Source organism: Taeniopygia guttata, chromosome 14 (assembly GCF_048771995.1).
Source record: "Taeniopygia guttata chromosome 14, bTaeGut7.mat, whole genome shotgun sequence".
Lineage (NCBI taxonomy): Eukaryota > Metazoa > Chordata > Aves > Passeriformes > Estrildidae > Taeniopygia > Taeniopygia guttata.
The window spans coordinates 16,160,350-16,179,723 of record NC_133039.1 but is presented as its reverse complement, the minus strand read 5'-3'; the positions used below and the strand labels follow the sequence as shown (position 1 = coordinate 16,179,723).

The window sequence follows — 19,374 nt, the reverse complement described above, 5'->3', positions numbered from 1 at the left end:
GGGGTGTCAATGTCACATGCCTGGGGCAGCTCTGCCCTGCAGATGCTGCACTCTGTTGTGTCCAGAATATAACTGGGCCTGCTCGGCCTGAGTTTGTACAAGAGGAAGCCTTTGTATCTGGTGAAAGCTTCAGACTTCCTTTTTAATGCTTGCCTTTGCTTAAAAGAAAGCACCAACCTGGCTATCTAAATTGAGACCCCTGCTTCTGTTCTGGTGTTCTGCCACAGACTTGTTTTGCTGCTTTGTTGCCCTTTGTGGATTATGTAGCAGCTTCTGTCACATTATGAGGATGAACTTTTATATTAGGTAAGGCCTGCAGTAAAATAAATAAAATTATTTTGGTACTATTTCATTAGTGATTTGAAAGAAGCCACTGTGAAATCAGGAGGGAAGAAATGTCATCAGTATGACAACTGATGGGAAGCAGCCATACAGATAGGCAAATCGCCAAATCAAATTTAAGTTTTTAATCAAATCAGTTTTAATCAAATTTAAGATCTTTAAATAAACCTCTGTGAAAGCTGTTAAACTGAATTACTGTAAATTCTATAAAGAATTTGAGGAAATTTAATAAAATTTCTGCATGTCCCTAACAATTTGACAGGGTGGGTTTTTTTGGTTTGTTTTTTTTTTTTGCTGTAACCAGGGTCTTCTTAAAGGAATTTCCTGTGCAATTCCTGGTAGTTCTCAAATGTAGATGTTCAATATAAATTTTTCTTGCTGCTATATTATTTTTAAACCATGGTCCTGCCCCTCAGCATTCACCCCCTTTAACAGATCGGGCGTTTAGCCTCTTAAAAGAGGATGCCAAAACTTCACCCATGTAGTTTGGACATGCTGCAGCTGTGAGCTGTGCTGATACAGGAAACACATGCTCCACTTTAACCTGCAGTTTCACTCTGCACTTGCTGAAGTGTCTTCAAAGTGTCTGAAAATACCAGCTCCTCTGTGGTGTGCATTAATTAAAAAGAAAGTAAACCACCAAGGGCTTGGTACTAGAAAGCAGACAGAACCAACCTTGTTTACAAGTCCTCTCATTCAAACCCTTCCTGCCCATATGCTTGTGCTCAAACTTACTTTCTATCAAAATAACCAGATCAAGAACGCTAATTATTTTATTTTCTTGGCTTCATTTTATTTTAAGCAAGTTTATCCAGGATAAATATTCTGGTTAAAATCAGGAGGCAGCTGCTTACATTTTTGGGGCAGTATACGACAGCTCCCTCATTCTCTCTGTAGCAGTTGGCATATTAATTGTGAGTACCCAAAACATGAAGCACTTGCTGATAACTTGTTCCTGATTTTTTGAAATGTCCGCTACAGCCCCCTCAAACAGAATTTCACCTGTTGTGGCTGAACGAGGAGTCCTTTATATCCTTGCAAACTGCGAGACGCACCTTAACCTGACTTAAATTACAAGAAGTAACATTCCCCTGTTTTTACCTCTGTCCTGTAATTGCGCTATGGTAGCATCAACCTGTGGTATATGGCTGAGTGTTTTGGGAAGCCTGAGACGGAAACAGAAAGGACTGGGATAAGCTTTGCAAGTGGGAAAGGACAACTTTCATGCAATCAGGCCCTGTTTTGTCAAACAGCTTTCATTCCTTATTTCCGTAATTATCATGGTATAACGATGTTTTCCCTTCCCCTTTGTTAAAACCTGTGGTTTTGCTTGAGTGCCGGACACCTACTAACACTTCAGTTCTCAGTTCAGAAGCCTATGCAAGAGGTAGAACAGCTGGTCTGCTACACTGCTAACAGCCAAGGAAATGCCGTGTCACTGCCACTCCTGCCAGCCCACTCTGCGCAGCCCCATGTGCCACTAGGACCCATGGGAAGCAGGGTCCCCTGGAAGGGATTTTCTGTTCATTCCCTTCACCACCACTGTGTTGGACTGAGGTGTCCTTGCTATTGTCTGTGCCATGCTGACTCTGCCAGTCTTCACTCTCTTGGCATTCACGTCTGTGCCCCTGCTGGTCTCTACCAGCTGGCTGAAAATCACTTACTCCTTTGCTACTGTGAGTTCCCAATTGTAGCTGGGTGTATTGTGGCTACACACCTACATCTGGATGGCGTATTACTGCTGCCCTGGGTTTCTGCTGAGCAGGTTTCACAGTCACAGTTTGAAGTCACTAGCTCTGCAAGCCTGGCATCTTTGCTTAGCAAACAAATAACCCTAAAGAATCAACATGGAGCAGAAGGCAGAGTACAGAGCAGAGTTTGAACATCTCCATGGATTAAGACTCTGCAGCATCTCTGGGCCACCTGTCCCAGTATCTGACCACTCACAGGAAAAATGTACATCCTTGTGTTCAGATGGAATTCTGTGTGGTTTCTCTTTTTCCCATTGCCTCCTGTCCACAGCAAAGTCTGGCCCCCTCATCCTTGCTTCCTCCCAGCAGGGACTTGAGCACACTGGCCAGATCTCCCCGAACCTTCTTGAGCAGCCCCAGCTCTTTCAGCCCCTCCTCCTGTGACAGATGCTCCAGTCTCTTTATCACCTTTGTGGCCCATCACTGCATTCCCTAAATCACATTTGTCTTGTACTAGGCAGGCCAAAACTGCACACAGTGCATTGAGACTTGCAAAATACAGACTGAAGCCTGAAAGTGGACAATAGTGCAGGCAGTTCACACTTGGACTTGTGTTGCCCTTCATGCCCAAGCGCATGCTCCCAGCAGCCAGGACGTTAAACAGTGTCACAGTAGAGCACACATTTATATAAGTCTGCGGGACAAGACAGTGGAGAAAAAGCCATCATTTTTATGATCTTCATGAAGAACCTGGCATAACGACAAGTTCCCATTACTTCAACAGGCCCCTGTGCTTCTGATACACCTGGACACAGAGCAGTCTGTGGTTTTGGCTTAAGTGGCACATAGCACACACCCAAGCAGCAGTAGAGGAGGGGTCACGGAGAAGCCAAAGGCAGCACAGCTACTACTTCTAATGTCTGTATATGTAGGAGGAAGGATGAAAGCAGTGGGTAAGACACCAGAATTAGAAGGCAGCTGGACCTAGAGAGGCTGATAAGTAATGCAAATTCCTGCATTCTTGCTGGCTATGGAGAGTATTTCAATCTGCTTGAGGAAGAAGAGGTTGTCCAGCTAGCAATATAAGGAACTTGAAAGAAAGGGAAAGCAAATTCAACATGAGACTGTGTTAATTCCCAGAAGCAAGATAAAACTACAAAAATAATCAGGGCTACTAATTTAGCCCAATAATTTAAATCTGCCTCTTCCTGCTCATCAACTGTGTTCAAAAGGAGGAGTGGCGACTGGGCAGAGCCTAGGCAGCCAGCTTAGCCTGCTGGGAGGCTTCTAGGCATCAGTTTTTGGCCAGCAATGAATTGTTACCCAGTCTACTTCTTGCACAGCTGATAACCAGTAATGACAGAAACAGCTTACATGTGACCAAATCTCCCCCAGCCAGGATGCTGTGACCTGTCTTTGCGCCTTAAGAAAAAATGGAAAATTCCAGTCTCAATGACATTTAATCCATCACCTTTTCCAAAGGGAAGTGATACATGGTTTCAGCAAAACTTCATGCTGAAATTCACTGGGTGGCCAACTCCAATACACAATCACCCAGGTAGCCAAGATACTTGGACATCCATACACCAGTGTGATCATATTGTACAGCCTTCCAGGGAACATACTACAGAAGTTACTCATTTAGTGCTTAAATAATTGTCTCCACACATCACTACTTTATATATCTTCTCTCACTAGACAAGCCCCAAGAATGTACTTTGGATATTCCAAGTCTAATTAGCCATTATAAATAATTTAAAAAACTCACAATAATGTTGCTTAAAACACCAACAGAGAGGACATTAATCTTCTTCATTGAAAGTGCAATGCAGGGTGTGATGCAACAGATGGACAGTATCAGACTGTGCCAACTTAAAAGGTTTTGTACAGTAGCCAGCAGTCTTCACAGGGAAAAAACATGCATGATCTGGGTTAACTGGTACACATGAGGATCAGAAGGGATGACACACTGCAGCTGGCCAGTTCACTAGAGCTGTGAGCTCTTGTTCAGGACAGACACAGTGACATATTTAGGGACTAAGCAACACATATGCGTAGAACCACACATGACTCACTAAAGCATGCAAAATCCTCCTTTAACCACTTCTTAGGCTAAGCTCGCTATGGACACCATAATTTTCCTTCCCAGACTGAAGCAACAACTCCGATAACATTCTATCCCAAGTGTTTAGCTACAAACCGACAGTTTTGGGGAAAGCAATGAGGTAACACACACAGTTGCAAACTAGAGCTATACTGCTGTCTACTCTTGGCTGCAGCTCAAAGGAAAGAAACTACTTCATTGCTAATGTGCTATTTATCAAGGACATTGCCACATTCTCACACTATGCAGATCCCACCCAAACTGTATATGTTTCAGAGGAGAGTTCTGAACTGTAAATGGCCAAACATAGAAGTCACTCTTGAGTGAGGGCTGGCCAAGAGGCTCTGTGAGCATTACAGTCTGGAAGTTCAGGGATGAATGCCGCAGACACACAACATCCTGGCTGAGAGGTCACTGTGTCCATCTCACCCAGAATTGCAATGTCTGTAGTAGCTGGAGTTCCCTCCTCTGTCAGCCAAGGCAGTCTGGTACATGAAGGGTGTTTTATGCGCTCACTAGAAACACACAAGTGAGGGTATGACTTCTCCACATAAAGAGTATCACTCGTTCAAGGGGAATTACTATGTTTTTCTACAAATAGCCTTAACTATTTAAAATATTTGAATATCTAATTATATTTACAATATTGCTGAAGAACATAGCAGAATCCCAGTGTGGTACAGAACATCATGGAATGCTGCCCACAAAAAGGCATTAAGCTGAGCTCTTGCTACTGTCCTACCACTCCCCAGGGATAAGAGGCATCTGTCTCATGTGCAGCCTTGGGCAGGATGTCACAGCTCCTGAGTACAGTCCCATGTATGGAAAGCTGGAAAATATATGTGCAATTTTTCCCATTTCAGACCATAAAATTCACCAGTGTATCTATGGTGAAATAGAGTACTGACCAATTTATAAAAGCAGGCATCTATAGCACACAATGAAGTGACAAAATACTTGTTTATTGGTAACTGCATGTTCTGTCAGTTGATTCCAAATCCCCTTCTGTCCCAGAGAAATTCTCAGATCTACCTTACTTGAAGAGCTGAAAACATTGCTTAGGTTCCAAAGAAAGAAATGCAAGAAATTTAACAGAATGTAACTAATTTAAGGCCTAGTTAGAAGTTGCTCCTTAAAGGACAGGCACTGAAGCCAGTGCACATCAGGTACTAAATAAAAGATGCCAAATGCTTGGTATTGCAGATACCATCAGCTACACCACAGCCTGCAATGTAGGAAGCAGCCTTTGGTTGACTTTTCTATATGACAGCTTCCTGTCAAGTAGTGGAACAAGGAACTGAAATGGCTAATGTGTCTGAGACTCAGCCAGAGGCTGGAGAGCAGAGACTCAGGAAGAGGCGCTAAGAAGTACATAGTTGGAACTAACTTAAGTTCATTCCATGGTTGCAGTTTGAACTACTGCCTTGTTTTCCTGGGGGGAAAATTAACAGGCAGCTCCAAACCAATCTGAAAGGTACAAAGGCATTCAAATCCCTACTTTCCATGGCTGTTTCTATCCTAGCACTGCCCCATATGTTTCACTATTTGAAAAGGCAGCTAAGTCTTAAAGCACTCACCCACCGCTGCTGACACAAGGGAATTGTGCGGCCTAAGAAGCATTACAATCACAGAAAGGTTTAGCAGCTGGCCCATCCTGTCTCAATGGCAGCAGTTCCCAAGGACTGTGGGCTAGAACAGCAGTGGATATACACAGTAAGGCCACTTGTTCTTTGGTGTACCTGACGGGGCTGAAAACATTACTTAGATTCCAAAGAAAGAAATGCAAGAAATGTTTTGATATGTCAGATTTAAAAGGGCAGTATTCAATATATTTAACAGTAAGCACCTAGAGTTAACATTCATGTATCAAAGCTCTGGATAGGATCATCAATCAATTCAGGGAACAAACCCTCCCCCAAAAACATCTGTGCAAAACATGCACATCTTCCAAACATGATTTATGACAGATTTTAGTAATACAAACCCTCTGTTTGTGCTGTCTTTGATTTTCCAACTAAGATAATCTACAGCAAAATCAACTACAGCTCTAGGTTGGGGAGAACTTACATAGTTTTCTTAACAAAAATCTGAGACAAAGGCAAAGGTAAGGCTGATGAAAGACAGGAGAATTCACTAACAGACTCAGCACAGGCAAAACCAACAGGAAATTCACTGTGGTGGAAACAGGAGAACTGTCCTGGTTTCCACAGGGAGCCAAGTGAAAACATGTGCTGAAGCTAAGCTCTTTCTACAAAGGCTGGGTCAGAGTGACCTGGCTAACACCTCAGCCTATGCTCTGTGGTAAACTTCAAAGTTGCCTCTGTTCAAAGAGTACCATAAAGCTATTGTTTGCACCCACATCTTTACCAGAAAACATACAAGCACTCAACTAGAAGCACCTACATGAAACAGCAAGTTGGACTCCACATGTGAAGAGCTAGTCACAGTAATCAGCAAATAACTAAAGGCATCCAAAAGACCTGAATACCTAGACAGGGGAAGACCACAGTCTTTACAAACATATGATTGTTTATGAGTATAAAAAAATTTTTTTGCATATTTTGTCCTTGTATCAGCAATCATGTGCTGCAAGCAAGAAAGGAGAAAAAAAAGCAATGACTGAAAACACTCTTAACCATGGCAGCAGTACTTGTTCCTGTGGAACATATTTATATTCATATAACTGCAAGTCAGCTCACGCTGGAAGCTGCATCCCATTGCTTAGGGGAAAGCCCAGCCTACCTGCTTTACTTCAGAAGCTTCAAGTGCAACCTTCAGGCCCTTCCCAATCACAATGTTTGACATGTTGACTATATGGAAGCCTGATTCCACAAGAGCCTCCTGAGCCACAAGCTAGCTAAGAACCTAACAGTCTGAGGAACTTACCACTAAGTAGCACTGATTTTTCACTAAGTTACACTAATGTCTGGCTCTGCCACCCACCCAGGCAGGCCAGTACTCACATCTTCCACAAGGCACCCATTCCCTCCCCAAATCACCAGGTTATCCTTCCTACATGCTCTAACATAACCCTCATCCATTTGCCTAAGAATCTATTCACAAGCAATAGTGTATAAACTGACCTCACCGGCATAGACAAGACTTTCTCCATTACTGACAGTGACACGATGACCCTAATAGAACGCAATGCTGGATTTCCCCCCTGGCGGATTGAGGACTTTATTGTGTGAGCGTGGCCTTGGCCCTAGTCGCGGTTCGTGATTGTCTATCTTGGGTTCTGGCTCCTTGCATTGCTCCTCTTTGCCCAGAGCTTTTTTCTCGCCTCCGTCTTCCAGCTGTGGTTTGGTATTTTCTGTAGCTACATTAAAGAAAACATATCATCAGATCACTCACGATTCTGTAGTGCACAAAGTACCTCATCTTCTGTCAGCTGCATTTTTTCCCCACATCTCCCATCCATAGCACACCAAGATTTCTCATTACCTATTCATGTTTTTAAGAAGGAAACATGTAGTAAGAAAAGAATTTCACTTTTCTCAACAATTCCTCTCTTCCTTCAGCAATCTTTCTAATCTTCCATATCCTTTCTAAGGATATAAAGACTGAGCAATACGCCTTCAGAATTATTTTGGCAGTTGCAGGAAATTAAAAGATACAAGGTACCAATCAATCTTTGCATACTGAGCTTGAAAGCAGGGTTCTCATTCATTCTTTAACAGTTAGCTGAGCAATAATAAATTTTGTCAGTCAGCTGTTCATTATTTACAACTACAGAAGGCCAAAATTAGCCATTTGAAGGAAGCAAGAGAGGAAGTGGCAACCTGGTAAGATGTTTTGCCATATAGAGATTCCATACATATTTGTATATCGACATACACATGGTATCAAGCAAAGTCTAAACTCACAGACATGGAGTACCATGACTCACACTTGTGTTCTCCTCAATAAGAGGAAGAAAACCATTTCCCTGAGACAAGTGATTAGACTTCTGACTAAACTTTTCAGTCATATTATCCTAAAAACATGAGACTAAGGCTAGTGTTTAAGCAGAAGCACAAGAAAATTCCTCATAGTTTATCTTCCCAAAGAGAACAAAGACAAGAATTTCTCTTCCTGACCTTCTAGCTTCTTTGGTATTTCCTCTTCTTTTAAGACCATGTGATCCTGCAAAGAAATCAAAAACTATCTTAGTGTATTACTGTTCTCAAACAGCAAGTCTGTCGTGAAATCCTTCTGGAAATTTTGCTTCATTTCCAAGTTTATAGATCACTTATAAAATAAAAGCAAGCTGTGTGCAGCCCTTCATCCCCTCCACTTCTATAGAACCCCAAAAGCAGGGGCACAAATCTTCTATGTAATGGCAAGGTGTACATCTCAAGACAATTCATTGAAACATGGATGAAGACGCTACATTAGATCATCAAAATGGTAAGCACAACAGTGGTGGGTTAACTGCCAGACTCAATTTTAGATGCCTTCTCCAACCTTAAGGATTCATTGATTTTAAGGACAGGAATTACCATTCCTCTCAAGTACCTTCTATCACGCAGAAGTTGGTAGACACAACTATAATACACACACAAACATCCTTTGAAGACCCTATTTGTATGCAGTAATTCCTCTCTTCAGCAAGTATCCCCACAGTCACGTAATAATCAAAACATTTAAGACCATTTCACCAACAATCTGAACTGACTGTTGGAAATACACAGCCACACTTCAGAGAAGTGTGTTTTCCCACCCATGAAACTCAACTCACAGGTCTTCTTTCCAGCTCTGTATCTCCCACAATACCAACACCTTAAATTTAAGGGGAAAAAAAACAAAGGCAAGAAAGCTAAATTGGATTGATCCTTTCTTCCTAAGTTTCCAGGAAAAACAAGACTGTTTCCAGCACAATTTCTGTCCTGGTTCCAGCTAGTACAGAGGTTAATTTTTGCAGTAGCCAGGGAGGGCAAGGCCAGGACCTGAAGCTTATTCTAAACGACATCATGTGCAGGGTGTGGGGTGGGTGGTGGTGGCTGAGCAGTTCGGGTAGTGCTGCATTCCAAGTGGCGAGACTTCACACGTGAACCCTTGTGTATTCATCATTCTTGTACATTCCATTATTAATTTTGTTGCTGTTACTGTTCTTTTCTTATCTCATTGCTATTTCCAGTAAATTGTTCATATCTCAACCCATGGTTTTTACCTCCAATTTCCCTCCCCCAGCCACAGGGGGAAGGGGGAGGGGAGCATGAGTGGTGCATGTTTTGGAGTGTTTTCAGCAGGAACACTAAACTGGGGAATACCATTCCTAAACCACAGCAGTTTCATAGAATGTTAAATTTCCATGCTATTTGACATGCCAAAAATATTATCACCATAATAGCTACTCATTTATTAGTATTTACTCAGAGTAAGGCAGGAGGTGGTAAATCTGCATATAGGGCACTTAAATACAGTAACTGATAATGTATCCTGCTTTTTCCAAACTCAGATGTGGTCATAACTACAAGGAACTATTACACATCCCAGCTTTAAGATCAAAACTCAACTGTATAACCTATATGTAACAACTGTAACACTATACTAAGAGACACTTTTGTTTATCTTGTACAAATCAAGTACCCGCTGGGCCTGACACCACTGAACCAAAGTTCACTTTTTCACTGTTGATCACTGTAAGCCTAATCTGCTGAAGTGCTTTCAAGGTGACTGTAGATACATGTATTTAAGACAGCTGAAGTGCACAGCCAGGCCTTACAAAGGTTTATGACTGTAGCTCACCAACTTCCCAAGTCTGCATCAAGATCACACCTGCCAAACTGCAGAATCAGGAGAAATATCTCCTCCCTATGCAGTTTAAATGCCTCTTGGCTCTGTCAAGAGCTCCAGCTGTACCTCACTCACAAGAAAGATCAAAGACTTTTTTTCTTTTTTTTTTTTTTTTTTTTCAAATGCACATGCACAGTCTAATTAATACTTTTACAACAAACTGCAGAGATCTAATACACCCAAAATAACAAGCTATCAAAGAGACTTTGGGACTGTCTAACTCAAAGTCACTCCATATATATTCAGTTCTGTTCTTATGGAGAGCACAGGCACATGACAGAGCACGACAGGACCCTGAAGCTTCTTCTTGATCTGACAGCAACATTAGTAAAATACCTTGGGTTTGTTCGGGTGTGCTCGCACAATGCTGGGAGAGACAGGAGACCCAAAGATATCGCTTGTCTTCCCACCAGGTGGATTCAAGCGTGGACGAGGCTGAGCAGAACTAGAGTCCTCAAAAATGCCACTTTCTTTTCCTCCTGCAAGGCAGTTGTTAAGAATTTTGTTCTAGATTAGTTTTATCACACTATATTAAAAAAAAAATTAAATACGTAATTCAAGGACTTCTACAACCCTGCTGCCTAGGGACTTAGTTGTATTTGCCTAGATGAAATCCTTTGCTACAATTCACCTGCAGGTCTCAAAATGAGCTAACTGCTGACAACTCTACAACAGAAGCGGTTTCCTTTCACCATTTCTTAGAACCTCAATTTGGAAAGAATTAAGACTTGACTAATGTGCTAAAAAGTCTGCAAACATGCAGATCACTGAAATATTCATATATTCAGAAGTTTGAAGAGATTTGTTGTTCAAACCTACTCAGTATATACAAGAATGCAACATAAAAAGACAGATCCAAGTGTTCCAGTTTAGGAGCACAAAACATTCTATGCTGCAATTCACAGCCCACACAGAAAGAGGGAGCAGCTTTTACCTGGAGGGTTTGTTCTTTTTGGAATGTTCTGAGGTTTTTCTGAGGCTCCAAAGATACTGGATGCCATCCGGTGTGGCCTGCTTGAAGAAGACACTTCTTCTGTACTCCCAAAGAGATTACTAGAATCTCCCCCTGGGGGCTTCAGTACCCTATATCACAGAAGAAACAAGATACAAAAGTTCATTTAAAATTTATAGCATTCAACATATTTGATATCCCCTTCCCATTCTCTCCCTGTATGTAACTATCCTGATTTTAACTTACTTTAGGTAATTCTGCTATACCCATGAAGTATCTACTTTTCAAGAGCTGTTTTAATATTCTTAAGTTCAGCACAAATATTGCCAACCTCCTGGTCAGTCAACTTCATCATTAAGGTATCTATGATTACATGGAATGATCCTAACACTGCCACCTACACAAATGGCTATGCTATCTGTGGTGTTCCAGAAACAACAGAGATTAAGAGAAGCCATATGATGGTCAGGATTTTAAAAATAACCATTACAGAATCAGACTTTCTGCTAAACTGCACATACCGACTTTGAATCTGTGATACAACTGAAACCCACTGACTTTTAAATAAAGGCAGACATTTCATAACTACTAAAAGATTTGCTAGTCTCAACCATCAGTTATCATAATAGCTGTTTAGATTAGAATGGAGAGACAAAACAACAAACCAATTCTTTAGTGGTCAGGCTGCAAATCCATTAAAACTAAAGCTTTGCACCAGAGGATATCAAATGGATCTGCAGAAAAATTAGAGCTTACAGCAGAAATCATCTGACTTCTTGAAAACTTACCGTAAGTCATGCTTGTCCTTCAGTAGTAATTGCATAGTTAATGCCTAGGTCCTGTTCAACAGACTACAGGTTCCACCCCAAAAAGGAACCAAACTATTATTTGGGAGTAGAATCAGTGGAAATTGATTGGAAAATTAACAGAAAATGCACAGGAAAGAGATTAATACCTAAATATGGCCGGAAAGAAGTTCAGCAAAAAAAGGGCCTGGGAGTGCTCGTTGAGAGTGGCTGAACATGAGCTGGGTGTGCCCAGGTGGGCAAGAAGGCCAGTAACATCCTGGCCTGTACCAGGACCAGGAGAGTAACCTCTGCTGGGCACTGCTGAGGCACCTCAAATTGTGGGGACAGTTTTGGGCCCCTCATGACAATAAAGACGTTAAGTGGCTGGAGCATATCCACAAAAGAGAATGGAGCTGAGAAAGGGTCTGGAGCACAAGTCTGGTGAGGAGCAGCTGAGGGAGCTGGGGGTACTCAGCCTGGAGAAAAGGAGGCTCAGGAGGGACCTTCTGGCTCTCCACAATTCCCTGATGGGAGGCTGCAGCCAGGGCGGGGTTTGGGCTCTGCTGTCAGGGAGCAAAGAATAGGACAAGAGGAAACAGCCTCAATTTGTGCCAGGAGAGGGCATAGTGGACATCAGGAGGAATTTCTTCACAAGAAGGATTGTTGAACATTGGAATGTGCTGCCCGGGGCAGTGGTAGAGTCACCATTCCTGGAGGTGTTCACAAAATTACTGAATGTGGCACTTAATGCCCTGGTCTAGGTGACAAGCAATCAAACGTTGAACTCCATGATCTCAGAGGGCTTTTCCAACCTCAATGATTCTGCAATTCTGTATCAAAAATAATTTTTACAGTTACATCTACCAATTACCCACAGTCTTAGCAGCTGAACAAAGGTAGCAGCTCAATTATACTACTTCTAATCTTAACCCTTGATCTGGAACCTAAAGTAACCTTTGCTTTTATATCAAAGAACAGCTATAAATTGCAAGATCTTGATCCCACCCTACCTGAACACAATTCAAATGTCAGTGAATTATTACAATCCCTCCTCTGCCTAGCCCTGTGACAGCAGCATGTCATTACAGGTGAGCTACACCGAGTATAAAATGAGGTACCTCTTGGTGCCAAGATCTACTCCAGTTTAAGATTTAATTTCACAAAAGTAGAGATTTTGGCTGCTCTGTCAGAAAATGAGGTTTGTGTGCATTTCAGATCTTAAGATGCAGAACACAGTTTTAGGTCTTTTGGGAAGGAGAAAAAAGTTCCTCTTTTAGTCTGGGAATAGTTTATATACACAGTACTAGCCTCAGATGGACTGTCTTCGCTGGCCAATTTCAATATTTTAATTCTTAGTATGATTGTGGATTTAATAAATGCCTTTAGCTTAAGGAGTAACTAGAATTCCAGCAGACAGGACAACTCCTTGTCCAAAGTACAGGTTAGATCTTACAAAGCTTATTTATTTATAATTTAGTGTCCAGCAGACTACAGATCCAACTAGCCTCTGTGCTCTCCACTTATTTTAGGAGACTTAAACCCACAATTAAAGCAAACATTGTATAGGTAAATTCTGTATTTCAAACATTCACAATGGTCCAGAAACCATGAGGCAGTTTAAGTATTTAAAGTGGGGAGACAAAGAAGATGGAACTCCACAAAAAAGCAGTTTGGAAAGGGGTCTCTGTTAAAGTGGACTCCTATCACAAATTATTTTTTACTTTACCTATTCTTTTCAGCTATTTTTAAATTGCATTTAGTCTTTCTTGCATTCCAACTACACTAAGTATACCAGAAAAGAGACTGAAAGGAAGTAAAAAGCTGTTTATACAGCTGGAGTCTCTTACAGCCCAGATTCATTCAATTTACCACACTGTTTGGTCACTTAACACATGCCTACAAGCATAGGAGGGAATAATAAAATAAATAAATTCAGATTTTTTAAAAAGAAAAATAGCCAGTTATAAGAATCAAATTACTTCTCATTCCTGCAATGGGTTTTAAGAACTATTGCAGAAAGAAATTCTAGAGAAAATCCATTTTAAGATTAAAAGTCTTGATAATTCAGTAAAGAAACTTCATCAAAATAAATCCAACACTGATTAATCTTATACTGTCCTCTTATTTTCAGCTTAGTAGCTGAAAACCCTACTGTTGAATAATTTAACCAGAGGCATCACTGGTGGTACTTACAAGGTAGAAAGCACAAGTACCTTTTCTGCCAGCATCACACAAAATAATGACTCTACATACACAAAGTGGATTTACCATCTCAATTTCAAGAACTTTGAAATGCTGGGAACCTTCCAAGCATTACATAAACTTTCAAATGGCAGTGACACCAGGTTAATAAAATTTGAACTAATACAAAGTCAGATAACTAAGTCATTGATAGGACTTACCAAAAATAACCTTGAAGTTAAAAGGTTAAAAGTCAAAATAACCTTGAAGCAACAACGTCTGTCAGCTGATGCCAACAAGAAGAGAGGGCTTTGCACTTGCTCCCTCCAACCAAATATGTGGGAGACTACAAAGCTATTTTCTTTCTGTGTAGCCTCTAGAGCACTGCTGGCCTCCCTGTACTACCACGTACTCAGTTCTAAAGCTGTGAGACATGCAGGTCCCCCACACCAAGTAAGAAAATCAGATTTCATCTGTAAATCCTACCAAAGGAAAACAGCATTCTAAACTCAGCAAGCCAAGATGAGCTGCTCCAATAGAGTACACAGAAATTTCACATATACTGTATAGTAACTTTAGTTTATACTTTATCGTCATTTTAGTTTACATCAGTATTACGCCAGTTTATGTATTTTTTTTTTCTTGTAGTCAGGTATGTATTCCTTTGGGAAGGTGTTGCTTTATTCTGTCAAACGGTGAAAAAACAACCCTTTGTCTCCTACAAAACCTAAATCTGCCTTTCTCTCCCTCCCCTCCAGCAGATCAGAAGTTTGTGAACTCCTCTAAAACAGCTAAATCAAGAGCCCTGGTCTGCAAGTTTAAAAGCCCCCACTAATTGCCTTTTTCTCTTCTGGCAGACTGGAAGAATTTAAATTAGTTTTTCTGTTGTTTTTTGTTGTTTTTTTTTTTTTTTTTTTAATCCCCTACATTCTGAAACACTTCAGTTTGAATACCTTTTCCTCATTAAGCCTTTCAGTCAACCTATGGAAGGCTTATTCATTACTTCAAGATGCCCTCTACATAATTTTTTCTTAATCCTGCCTGAAAGTTAAACACTGAAGTTTTACCAGTTTTCAGACTGTTCTAATACAGTAGATAATTGCTGCATTACACATAAGAGACTAGCAGAAAGCAGGTGTTGAGGTTTGGAACTGCCGGCTCTAAAACAAGACCAGAGGTCCTGGGGTACTCCTGCAGTGGGATCAATAGGACTCGTGGCTCACCAAACAGCTCAATCACATACAGAACAGCAAGCTGTGTTATGCAGCCATGTTCCTGATCTGAAAGCTCCAAGATATTCTACAGTGGCCCCGATGAGAGTAAAGGAACAGAAGTATTAAATTTCCAAGACGGTTAAATTTACCAGTGTCAGCTCTCTGCAGTAGCTGTGAAACTGCTCATACACAGGACAAATGGAGTGTATGTTAATACAATCCATCTTTATAGCGCACAATAGCAGAATGATACAACTCTGTCCTGCTTTGCTTTTAGAAGCTCTTAGATGTGTAGTACCAGGTTTTATTTTAAAAAAGAAAAACTTGCTTAAAAATACAACGTGTCATTGTTAAAAGTTTAATAAAATAAAACTAGGCAATTAATTCAGCTCAGCAAACTAGTTGCTTGCTCTATCACTGTGGTCATTTACAGAATCACTAGAAACACATTTCACTAGACAATTAAGCGAAAGCTTTCACTTAAGATCTTCTTAGCATGATTTACTTCTAAATGTAATACCCCTGTACTATGAAATTCTCAAAATGCAAACACTTGTTTATAATTTTCTAGGCAAGATTTTCACATTAGGAAGACATTTTTCCCCCACTTCCACAGCTGGTAGTGGTTGCTGCAGGGATTTGGAATTAGGCTCAGATTTTAATTAGAGCAACTTCTATGTACCAAGAACTGCAAAAGAATTTGCATTCTCACTAAACAACGTTTTGTTCAGGGAATGAATAGAATAAGCTGTGTCTTTAGACCAGGTACTTTTGCCCTTGATGGCACAGGCCATGAGTCGATATAGTCAACACCTCAGAGACCACATTGCAAACCCGCTAAAAGAAGTTCCTGCGGTGCTGCCACCGTCTCTGGTACAGAGCTGTGAGGGGTTCCATTCTGCTCTCAGGCACCACAAACACTCCCCGACACGGCAACAGGGAGGAAGCTATAAGGCCACCTTTGCTCGCTGTTAACTAACACGTTGCAATGGTCTGCCCGGAAACCCAATTTATGCGTTAAACGTAATTTCAAAATTACTATGTAAACTGACACTTCTCAGAGACTACACCAAGGACAGAGCATCCTCAAAAGTCTTCTTCTAAAACCATGTAACATTTTGGAGCGACTGAAATACAAGAAAACTTACAGCGCTCTTAAGACAATTTCGAAACCCTTCCTCCTTCCCGCACGCGACAGCCTCGCAGATGGATTAATCACTGCACTCACGCCCTGCAATATTCAGGGCAACGGCCCTCCTCCAAACAAAGCAATATATTTCAACTTCGCAGGGCGAAAACAATCTGCTTCTGCAGGCGTTTGTGCACAGAGAGTAGTTGGGGCCCCTCGCTCCCCGTGAGCAGAAACACGGCGGGACAAGGTGCTCCCCAGCGCGGGGCCCTTCTCCCCGCCCTAGAGTCCTTGCAGGAGCTCTGGGGTCAGGCTGGGCACGGCAATCGTGGGTGTCCCCCGCAGCCCTGGGGCTCTCCTCGTGCGCCTCAAGCATGGCCTCAGCCCAAGGCAGCACCGACGGCAGCGCAGTGCGGCCACTCCCCGCCCAGCCCCCGGGGCGCGGGACAAGTCAACTGAGGGACGGCGAAGACACCAGCCGCGCGCTGGCTTCTGTCCGGCGGTACGGGAAGTATGGGGCTCCGTTTCCGCCCGCCGCAGCGAGGAGGCCCCTCGGGGGGCCCAATCTCCTCCGCCAGAACCTACATCCCGACCCACCCCCCTCTTTCCCTCACGGCCCTCAGCTGGAGCCCGTAGCTCCCGCGTCCAAACAAAGCCCCGCCAAGGATTCCGCGCCGCCGCACGACTCTTCCCCTCGCCCCGCCAAGCGTCGCCCACCACCCCACCTGGAGCTAGGCTTGGCCGCCTCAGCCTCAGCGCCCTGGAACATGGTGGCACTCAGCAGCTCCACACCACAACACCGCTCCAACCGCGCCGCGGGGAGAGCCGGCCGCCCCGCCTTGCTCGGCCATTGGCCTATTTGGCTGCCCATCGTGACGGGCAGCCTATCGAACGCAGTTCATTCGCTCGAGATCCCGCCTGTTCGGCCAGCCTCGCAGAGGGAGGGAAGCTTAAAACGACCCGCGTCGGCGCGCATGCTGGATGCCTTCTATTGGTTGCACTGCCCGTCTGTCAGAAGAAACTGCACAGCCATTGGCTAGCGGAAAGGCGGGGCGAGCAGCGGGTGGGCATTTAAGGCGACGGGGTGGGGCTGTACTAGCGGAGGGCAATATGGTTCGTGCCTTGACCTTACAGTCGAGAGGACTGTGAGGACTTCACCTCGATATGGCGATGCAATGTAGAAAACAGAAGGAAGATCATCGTATGGAATAACCTCAGCGTTTCCGAGTTCGAGGATACCCGAGCAGCAAGCCCCGAGCCCGCCCGCACCCGGCAGCCCATCAGGCGCGGTGGGAGCGTTGCAGAGCGGGAGATTTGAAGCGGCTCCAGGGAGCGCGGGCGACCCGGGCGAGCGAACAGGACATGGAGCAGGAAAGGTCGCTGCAGCGCACGCAGTTTGCTCGGTTTTCTGGTCATTACAGTTGCTGAGAGAACTCAAATATATGGTGCCCACTCAGAAGGGAGTCCCTTAAACTCACCAAAAAAGATGCAGTGTCTCAGAGTGAAGTCCCCAAAAAAACATGCAAAACATGCAAAAACTCCATGTAGCCACCCAGGCTTCCGGCTGTAGTTAATGCCTGAGCCTGTCAGTGGATTGCATCAGTGATGGGCAGCTGGATCAGATAAGACCAGGTGGATAAACTGTCCAGCCTGGTAGCAGAGCTACAAGACAAATTAGAAAGGCTGAGAAGTATTAGAAAATCAGAGAGGGACATAGACTGGTGGGACCATGCTCTGGCCTCGCTAAGACAGGAGCATCCAACAGAAAGGAAATCCTCTATCCATCCTCCAGCAACGAGCAGGTACCATTTGTGAAGTGCGAAGCAAGTGGCGGGTAATCCATACTTGGGGAAGCAAGCAAAATTCTTTGCCCACCTTGCTTTTCTCTCACAGTCCCTCATAGTCAAACTCAAGAAAAGCGGGTTGGATGAGTGGACAGTGGGATGGATTGAGAACTACCTGAGTGGCAGATCCCAGAGGCCCATGATCAGTAGCACAGAGTAAAGCTGGAGACCTGTCACTAGTGGTTGTCCCCTAGGGCTCTCTGTTGGGCTCAGTGTTGTATAATTTGTTCATCACTGATTGGATGAAAGAGCAGATGTGTCCTCAGCAAGTTCACTGCTGATACAAAGGCATGGCCGATACTTCAGAGGGTTGTGCAGCCCTTCAGAGGGACCTCAACAGCTTGGGGAGATGGGTAAGAGAACCTTCTGAAATTTAACGAGGGGAAATGCAGGTCCTGCACCTGTGGAGAAACAGCCCTGGTCACCACTGCAGGCTGGGAGCTGACCCGCTGGTCAGCAGTGCTGCAGAGTAGGACCTGGGTGTCCTGGTGCACAGCTATCTGTCTCTGACCAGCTGCATGCCTTGGGGCCAAGAAGGGCAATGTTGTCCAGGCCATAGAAAGAGTATTACCAGCAGGTCGAGGGAGATGATCCTGCTCCTCAGCTCAGCCCTGGTGAAGCCAAAGTTGGAGCATTGCTTACACATCTGGACCCCACAGTACAAGAGAGACATGGAGCTCCTGGAGCAGTTCTATCAGAGTGTTGGTCAATGGTCTGGAGAATCCTTCTTATGAGGAAAAGCTGAGGGAGCTGAACCTGTTGAACCTTGAGAACAGATGGCTGAGAGGGGACCTCATTAATGTATATGAATATCAAGAGGATGGACCAGGCTCTTCTCTCTGGTGTCAGCCAGTAAAACAAGGGCAAAGGCAGCAACTGAAACCCAGGAACTTCCACGCAAACATGAAAAAGAGTCTCTTCACTGTACAGTGACTGAACACTGCAGAGAATGTGGAGTCTACTTCATTGGAGATATTCCAGAACCATCTGGACACAGCTCTATACCATGTGCTCTGGGATGACCCTGCTTGAGCAGGGAAATGGGATCAGATGACCCACTCTGGTCCCTTCCAACATGGTAAATTCTGTGATTGTTGTGTGTTGGGCCTCTATACCTTATCTGGCCTTGTCAGTGTGCACAGGGGTTTGCCAGCAGTGTTGAGCAGAGTCTGGCTGCTGTGATCCATTCTGCAGCCTGGCATGTGTCCATGTTTTGCTCACAGCTCTGTGGCTGAAGCATGGGATGACTGCCATATGAAAGCCACCGGCTGCCTGGACAATCTGCATTGGGAAGAGATGGTATAGCTGCACCTGCAAAGCCAGCATTTGCATGGCCTAACCGTTTTTCATT

At 43.5% G+C, this 19,374-nt stretch overlaps 1 protein-coding gene across 1 annotated transcript; it reads right to left on the bottom strand.

Annotated features, from left to right (window-relative positions):
- Nucleotides 1-5,078: 5,078 nt before the first annotated feature.
- JPT2 (Jupiter microtubule associated homolog 2) lies at nucleotides 5,079-17,096 on the bottom strand. The gene is made up of 5 exons (XM_002190927.7): nucleotides 16,905-17,096; nucleotides 10,850-10,998; nucleotides 10,252-10,394; nucleotides 8,217-8,262; nucleotides 5,079-7,456 (listed from the first exon to the last, which is right to left on the bottom strand). Exons 1-5 carry the CDS (start codon nucleotides 17,048-17,050, stop codon nucleotides 7,272-7,274), a joined length of 669 nt encoding a protein of 222 aa, XP_002190963.2. The 5' UTR covers nucleotides 17,051-17,096; the 3' UTR covers nucleotides 5,079-7,271.
- Nucleotides 17,097-19,374: the final 2,278 nt, after the last annotated feature.